This window comes from Vigna unguiculata, chromosome 3, assembly GCF_004118075.2.
Source record: "Vigna unguiculata cultivar IT97K-499-35 chromosome 3, ASM411807v1, whole genome shotgun sequence".
NCBI lineage: Eukaryota > Viridiplantae > Streptophyta > Magnoliopsida > Fabales > Fabaceae > Vigna > Vigna unguiculata.
The window spans coordinates 37,533,816-37,542,909 of NC_040281.1; the positions used below are offsets into that span (position 1 = coordinate 37,533,816).

Below are 9,094 nucleotides of genomic sequence, written 5' to 3' on the forward strand. Positions count from 1 at the left end.
TTTCCACACCTTGTGAAGTCTAAAGTTTGCAATAATCCAGCAGAGAAGACTTCTTTTCTCGCGTTATTTCTTTTATTATTTATTTGAGGGTTTTCTAAAACAATCTAGGTTGGGCACAAAAGTATTCCACCATCTAAATCAAAGCTACTTTGGTCATTGCTTTTAAAATAAAAAACGTTAGTTACATTTAGAAAGGTCAAAATAATATTAGACAACAGAGAAGCATCAGATACGAAGTAAATCTTAAATAGACAATGTGTTTTGCTCAGTTATAATAAGATTCAGTGAAAAGTACTTCTTAGAAATTACCCAAACAATTCGAAATTTACACTAGACCACTTTCATAACTAAATCTCAGGGCGGTCTTCACCATTTTTTGTACACCTAAGATGCTCAAAATCACACCAAGACCTCCTCCGCATATACCAATAAGAAAGAAAAAGAAACGAAAGAATTCCTCAACAATTGTTTGCACTTCAAAAAAAATTATATATAATATAGTATTTTCTCATCTAAAATTAATTATTTTAAAAGTATTATAACTTTAAAAGTTGTACCATGAACGTTCCTCTCTATTTTTACAAAAAAAAAACTATGAAATTCAAACTTATACTTTTTTCCCTTTCTATTTCCTTATACTCTATTTCTATCCAAACAAATACAAAGTCCACAGGTTAAGACAGACCAAAAGCCTTGTTTGAATTTTAAAGAAGAAAACAAAGTCTTTAATTCCTCTAAAGTCGGTACAAAATCCAAACTTCAGACCTGATTGTGATATTTGTACAAAAAAAAAAACATGAAGATTATGAGCTTTGCGTAGCTACCAACACTCAGTAATTCAATCTAAATTGTTCAGAAGAAGTGCAACAGAATAATAAATGACGCACAATGTTGAACAATCTCTCACTTTCCAATCAATCCATTGGGTATAATGACGGTCAATCAATGTGTAAAGCTTACAATGCAACCCTACAAGCTGAATGTGAGGGCAAATATTTTTATATCTTCTCATTTGATGAATTGAATAATTTAATCCCATGATTCAACTACCCTTTGGAAAAAGGGAGTATTCATTATACCAAAAACAATGACATGTTTTGGAAGTCAAACGATAGTCTTGGTGGTAATACTGTAACTGCTACTCACCAAGCTTCCGTTTCTTTAACTTCGACATTCGTCTTCTTCTCTCTCTTTCCTCTTCCTCCTCAATTAACCTAAGTTGCTCCTCATCCTCCTTTCTAGCAATTTTGGCACTGCATGTGTATTACACAAAATCATCGACAACCCAAAAAACTACTTATTATGAAGAAACGTAATTCAGGAATCATATGAATAAATGACAACCGTAGGATTTGTAACACAGTTATGTAGTGAAATGAAAGGGAAACCAAAGTATTCGACGCATGCATTTAGTTCTATGGGAAGAAAAATATGTAAAGTGAGCATCATTAAATGTCATGTAAGGCCAACTTTTGAATGTACAATGAGGAAAAGAAAAACTATGCATTAGCTTGAGTTCAATTTAATGAACAACTAAATCAAGACTGAACATATTAAGAAATCACATAGTTCAATTTAAATCGGAAAGAAACAAACCTCCTCCTTTCTTCCCTCATGATTTCATCAAAGCCTGCCTCCATATCATCATCGTCATCGTCATCAACAAACTTCTTGGGATTGTAGCTGCAAATGGTCCAACAAATGATCATTAGAGGCTCAGAATAATCATTTGTAAAAACTCAACGTTATCTGCATGTCAATTAGGAAAACAAAAATCTCACTTAAACATTGATCTGATCATGTTACTGATATCCATTTCATCCTCCTCCTCTTCAAAGGGCCGTCTCCCAACCTTAGGCTTGGGACGATGATCTTGTGAAGCAGTATGCGTTGAATTATGTTTAAGTGGCCTATTTATCTGCAAAATGAGTGAGCACTTTAGATATATATAAGGTAAAAATCCACAATATAAGGGCCCGATGTGTAAGTAAAAAAAAGTATATAGCATCACACCTGTGGTTTTGATGATGTCACAGGTTGTTTGGGTATCATTTTAGGTCTATTTAGTTCTCGTATGTCTTTCCTTTGTTCCATACTCTGCCTTGAATTTCTTTGATCCAAACTCGGCCTTGGATTTCTTTGATCCAAACTCGGTCTTGGATTTCTTTGATCCATACTCTGTCTTGGGTTTCTTTGATCCATACTCTGTCTCGGAATTCTTTGTTCATTGCTCGGCCTTGGAATTCTTTGTTCCATGCTCTGCCTTGGAATTCTCTGTTCCATGTGCCTAGGATTTCTTTGTTCCATGCCCTGCCTAGGATTTCTGTGTTCCACATTCTGTCTTGGAATTTTTTGCTCCATACTCTGCCTTGAAACGGGTGGATGAGTCTTTAAAGGGAGTGATTTTGGCATACCATTGACATGGTTTTTTACACCAGGTGTTGAAGACTTGTTCCCAGTGCTACCAACAGACATCTTTGAAGACGTGCCATTTGACCCAACTGGCCGGCCTGGTCCATTACCACTGTTGTTGCCAAGCTGTTTTCTAGAATCAGCTGATGCCATACTAGGTTTACTGGCTGAACTAGTCTTATAACCAGATCCTGCTTTAGGAGGCAAACGGCCAGCCACAGAACTTAGGTTCCGTTCCTCATGACTTGCACGAGCATGCTTACTACCATTGTTTATTAGAGGCAGTTTACTCCGTGCTGGAACTTGAGCTGGTCGTCCCTCTTCAACATCAGCAAAAATCCTGTATAAGTTTCCTTAATTACAATAACATGTTTTAATCCAACATTCAACACCATATAAACACATAGCCAAGACCAATGTACCAGAATTTCGCATATGCATATTCTGAGGTGGGGGAGCTTTAGAAGCTGCTGGAGGCTCCGTATCATCAGATAAAAGAAATGAGTAATCTCTAGTATTCTTGAGTTTCTGGGCTTTAACTTGCACCTGTACATAAACAAGAAAAATCATCACCTAGAGCATAGAGGCTAAGCCACGAAGTTACGTGTAAATCTTAACAAAGATAGTGACAAGACCTCGCTAACTTTGGGTGGCAGATTATGAGACGAAGACTTTGATACCCCACTAGGTGCTTTATTCTGATGCTTCTTCTGCAAACAATATCATTAAGAGGAAGTAACACTCAATAAGATACTCCAGGGAGAAAAATAAACTAAAAAGCACCTAACTGCTGCATATTGGCAGTATTTGAGAAAAAGTCATTTTAATATTATGATAGCTAGCACAGCACTAACTATAATAACTAAATTATTGATTGGGAGTAATATGTTAGAATGCCCCAACCAAATACTTGTTCATACAAATTCATTAGGTCAAGTGCTAGTATAACTGGTACAAGCCTAAATCTACATACAATAAGAAAAACAACCTAATTAAATTAAGGAGAGAGAACAACAGAAGATATAATAGAATAAAGAAACAATTCACAAGGTTCTTCAATTAGATTACTGATACACTCCACAATAAGTTCTAATAATATTATAAGATAATCTAAATATATTCTAACACTCCCCCTCTTAAGCTTTAGGATTTAATGTTACCTATAATAAAATAATAATAATAAATAATAAATCAAGTTACAATCACAAGTATGAAACCAAAAAACAAAAAGAGGAAATAAGCTCGAAGAGGAAAAGCAATCCAATTTCCAAGAAGTGGCAAACCCTTCTCCAAGAGTAAATGTCAAAAATCTAACATATCATGTTAAAATTTAAAAGTTTAGATGTATTTAACACACTTCGGAGCAATTGGTTGGGTTTAAATGTGTAATTGACATGCCCAAAGCTAAAGGGTCGGAAGGTACATTAGATCTATGGTAAAGTTGGATGGGGGTGGGAGTTATAAGATTGATTTGGTGGGTTCCGAATGGAGGGTAGGTTCAACTCTCCCTACTAACAAATACTAACAACTAACATTTGCCTGACAAAAAAAACAAAGTTTCAACCTAATGCCCTAGCTCATACCCAACAGATAAAATGGGAAAGGGTACCCAATGCAGGGTGCTATATGTCCAGTGTTATCAATATCAAATAACGGAATAACGGAAAATATCGACAAGCCAAAAATCCTTTATAAAGTTATAATGGAAATTATAACGGGTTATAGCGGAAAGTATAAATTTTAAAAAATAATTATAGTGAAAGTAGAAAAGTAGAAAAAAATCAAAATAATTGAAAATAAAAAACAGAATTGACAATGGCGGCAGGTGACGGTGACTGTGGAGGCAGGAGGCAGGCGATGGTGGCTGACAAATGGCGAGCAGGGCAAACAGTGGTGGCAGTTGTGGCTGTTGTGGCTGTTGGTTGCAGTAATTAAAGCCAAAGTGAAAAGAATAAGAGAAGAGATGTTTTAATCAATATTTTACAGCAACAGTAACTAGTAAAAGAATAAGAGGAAGGCCGCGGTAACATGTAAAAGAATAAAAGAGAAGGGTTTCTGGGTTTAGGTTAAATAATGTCAGTTGGCCTGACCCAAATTTTGACCTTATGTATTAAACATTAATAAAACACATAGAAGGATGCAATCAGGGTTTATGTGTGCCGCCGCTGCTGTCTATCTCATCTCCCACACTGCTCATCTCTTCTCAAACGCATTATCTCTTCCACTTTGTTACTTTACTACTGCTTATCTCTTTCTTCAGTTCGCTTTTTCCGCCAGTACCGTTTCACCACCACCAGCCGCCATTCGAAAAGAGGCCGCCACGGAAAACCCGCTTTGCCTCTGCCATGTTGTGGTGGCAGATTGGGAAACCGCAACCTGTTTCTGCCATGGTGCTGCCATGGCCAAATATGTCATGAGTTGCATCTGTGAGCTTATGCTTTGGGCAAGGTTATATGTGTTCTTTGCCATATTGCTCAGCAACAGAGCAAGTGCAAGTTTGTATCTCAAGTTTGATATGAAATGATATGCCCAACGGATCACAAGGGTACATTTCTCTATGGATCAGATTCAATCCAAATGTTTATGGAAGGGAGCACATTTGATGCAAGATGTTTATGAGATGAGCCTCTACTCACAACTTAAACTTTTGGCATGGCAATAATGCTTTTGGTCATAATAGCAACTCACATTTTCCAGGATATCTACTCAGATAAGTATTCACTTTTGAGTGTCATAGTTAAACTGAATATATTATTTATAGGATGAAATATGTTGTAATACCCCAGCCTGATGCTTAAGCTAAGAATTAGGCCAACTAGTGGATTTACAAGTACAAGCTGGAGCTGTGTATCGATCTTTAATGGCAAGGCCAACCTCTTATCCACTTTGAGAACTTATATTTCCTTTGTATTTCTTATGTTCGGTACATTGGTCACTAATATGCTACGCTATCATTTTTGGGGATGCTTCAGGCTGCTTTACAGATTTCACTTGTCTTATACTACATGAATCACTGCCAAGGGAGGTTCCCAGAGCACAATAAGGAGTAAAGCATCAGAAGCTTGGCATTAAAGTAAAAAGGTACTACATTGATAAATCCACCACATAAAACACTAGAGCATACTAAGGTATTCCTCTACTCAAAAGAGGGCAAGCAAAACAGGAAAGGGAAAATATTTAAGCAATAGACAGGTCATGTTTCTTATGCAACATTTTTTGTTGCTCTATAGCCTCTTTTAATTTCTTGTCACATTGCTAAATGGGGAATAAGGTGCCAATTGCTATAAGATCCCAAATAGTCAGTTCTAACAATGTTAAACATCCCTTCGAAAAAGAAAGGAATTTTAATAGCACAAAATAAAGATCAATAATATCATACAATTTTTTTTTATGAAGGAAAACTGAAACAGTGATCTAAAAACTTACAGCATGATGTGGGTTAGGAACCTTAGATGCCAAATGCTGGTTTTCCAGCAATGACTTGCTCTCCTGGATAACTCTCTGTGCAATAACTGGTTGTGATGGACCAAAAAAGGAACCATAACTGCAACCAAACAAGGAGATAATATTTTCACTATTTCAAGAAGCAAAATTCAAACAGCATGCAAATAAACTCTCAATGTTCATCAATAAAGAGCATGAATAATAGTATCACACAAACAAACCAAAAGAAAAAGGTAACAGCACCTTGAGCCACAAAATCACAAATTGCATAAATAAAATAACAGATATCTTAAAAATATACAGAAATTAGACTATGCAAGATTAAACACGGACCTATTACACAACAAAATGATTACACATAATCAATATAAAAAGTAAATCCTCAGTTAAAAGATTATGGATTGTGTAGTCAACTGAGCATCTTAACTTTTATAAGATAATGAAAACATCTATCCAGATGTAAAAAAAAAATAAAAAAATGGTGGTTAGGCAATAACTAGCCTCCCAGCACACAAAAACAATCTTCCAAATGTTGTTGGAAACAAATAAACATAAAAAATAATCAAATAATAGAAAATGAGATTATATCCCTCAAACAACTGATTTAATATAGATTGTATGATAAACAAGCGACTTTATCAATCAGATCAAGGTCGTCATGCCCCGCAGGGCAATGCTAAGGAGAGAAGGTACAATCGAACTTACAAAAAGAACAAAAATTTGGATTCCTGAACCAAAGCCCCAATCAAAATTGGATATTTTAGCTCGAGACTTCCTCAAAGCACTCATGTAAAAAGTTGTTGGTGAAAATATGGTTGCAAGACTCACTTATCATAAGGAAGCTTGTTTTTCCTTCGGTCTGTCGCATCCAGGCGCGATGTACTACTACCACTACCCTCCTTCTTCATCTGCTTTCTAATTGATTCTTTCAGCTTCTTCCTCAACTCAAGGTACTCGATTTCTTCCTTTGAAGGTTTCCTAGGCTCCTCTTCCTGTTCTTCATACTCTTCCTCACCCTCCTCCTCATACTCTTCCATTTCTTCGTCTTCGTAATAATCATCATAATCCTGTGGTTCCATCAAATAGGAATTATCATCAAGGAAAAGATGCTGAGTAAAGCTCAAAAAACAGAAGGGACCGCAATAACAGAACAAATAATAGTAAAATAGGAAATGTTGACTTAAACCCTACAAAGTCAGGAATGCTTACATCTCTTTCATTGTCATAGCCCCGCATTGTTGTCTTCAATGACAACTGCAGAATAACCAATTGCAACGAGTATTTTCTGGAATGATCGTTCTGTCGGTTCCAATCACACACAACACGAGATTAATTGAGAAACCAGATAAGTACCCCAATCCGATAGGACAGAAAGTAGCATTAAAAAATCTCCTCACAGCAAAACTAAAATTAGGGTTCAGATAAGCACAATTGGAAAAAGGGAAAAATAAAACCGAAAGTTAAAAACATTATACAATTGATTGTTTCGGAATTCCCACTACCTAAAAAATTGTGGAATGGACCAAGAAAAAACCCAAGATTGAATCGGATGAAGCCAGCATCGAACGAATATGAAAATGAAAACATTACAAGCAATTGAAGAAGAAATGGAAGAATAGGAGATTGCGAAAGAGGAGAGGAAGGAGAACTTACAATGAACAATTGTTGTAGAACTCAGCACAGCGCAAATGTTGATTAGGGAAACTCGAAAAGAAAGAAAAAGGATTTGGAACTGCAAGAGTAGCTCCCTTTATTGTGTTTGTCAGGTTGCAGAATTTTTTTAATTTTTTATTTTTTGGTGATTGGGTTATATTGCAAAAAAAATTCCTTACAGTTACTGACCCAATCTCATCATATTTATTATTTCCGATGCCCTTCTCCTGTGATGGTTATCGAATCACACCGTCTTTAGAATCCGGACCCGACCCGAAATTCTTTAAAGTGAGTTGTAACTGAGCCAACGCACTATGTCCTATCCATGGACAAAGAACTCCCAAAAGTTAACCTATTCCTCAATTTTGGAATGTTTTGTGCATTACTATTGGTCCTCTTTTTCTATAAAGACAAAAAAAATAAAATTGTATTAGTATAAATAAGATATAAGCAAATAAAAGGATAAAGAAAACCCAAGTATTAGTATAAATGATAAATAGTTATTTTATTTTTAATTTATTTTTTATATTTTAAATCTAATATACCATCTGCATAATACAATTTTACGTCTGTTCATTCTTATATTTAAATTACTTGAATTAATTCTATATTTTAAGTGATCTCTTAAATTTATAATTTAATTGATTCAAAATAAAGCAAATAAACATAGGCAAAATTAAGTATTTTATCAAAATAATTTTTTGTGAAATATAGGGATCTAATTAGAAAAAATAAATAATAGATAATAAATTTAAAACTGGTCAAAATTATAGTTTATCCAAATGAAAAAAATATCAATGATATGATAAATTAATATATAAAAAATGATAATGGAAAGAAAAGATATAATTATCTACCGATATCTTTTAATTTTACATAGGTGTGCATTTGGTTTATCATGAAATTTTTTTATTTTTAATATATTAAATTAAAAAGATAAGTATTATGATAGAAGATTTTTTTCCTATTACTTTGTTACGTATTGATATTTGTTTATACATATTTTATTCAGTTGACTATACTTTTAAGAAAAGGATTTTGTGCCTTGTTTTAGATTTTATATTTGATGTCATGTTAGTATATCGACATTGTGCTATTAATAAAGATATTCCCTCGGGTGTATATTTCATTTTTAATTTTATCCCTATCCCTCAAATACTTTTGTAAACCTTGTTTTTATACATTTGTTTTTCAATTTTATTTATCAAATAAAAGTTTTTTAAATTAAAATAAACTATTTTAATAATTTAACCTTTAAATAACTATATTTTTTATTTTAAATATTTTTTCATTTTGATGTTTTTTAAACTTAATTATCTTTTCAATTAAAACTACCAAAAAAATAAATGAAAATTATTTGTAATTAAATTATAAAACTTATTTATATTCAATTTTATAATAATAATATTTTTATTATTTTTATTATCATAAAAATAAACTATGTATTTCACTCATTATTATGTAAAGATTTTTTTTTTCAATTTAATAATTTTTCGTTTTGATTTTTTTTATAAATTTAACAATTCTTTTGAAGTAGAAAAACTAAAAATTATTTATAGTAAAATTGTAAAATTTTTTAACATTT

The 9,094-nt window shown here is 33.5% G+C and overlaps 1 protein-coding gene across 2 annotated transcripts; it reads right to left on the reverse strand.

Annotated features, from left to right (window-relative positions):
- Window positions 1-872: 872 nt before the first annotated feature.
- Window positions 873-7,680, reverse strand: LOC114178725 (protein spt2). 2 transcript variants are annotated; one of them, XM_028064783.1, is made up of 10 exons: window positions 7,510-7,680; window positions 7,066-7,155; window positions 6,685-6,923; window positions 5,839-5,956; window positions 3,048-3,122; window positions 2,835-2,958; window positions 2,014-2,732; window positions 1,782-1,918; window positions 1,597-1,683; window positions 873-1,253 (listed from the first exon to the last, which is right to left on the reverse strand). In XM_028064783.1, the coding sequence occupies exons 2-10, from the start codon at window positions 7,090-7,092 to the stop codon at window positions 1,139-1,141; spliced, it is 1,641 nt and encodes a 546-aa protein (XP_027920584.1). In that variant the 5' UTR covers window positions 7,093-7,155; window positions 7,510-7,680; the 3' UTR covers window positions 873-1,138. The 2 variants fall into 2 exon arrangements, with proteins under 2 accessions (XP_027920584.1, XP_027920585.1); XM_028064784.1 differs by lacking the exon at window positions 7,510-7,680 and adding an exon at window positions 7,359-7,438.
- Window positions 7,681-9,094: the final 1,414 nt, after the last annotated feature.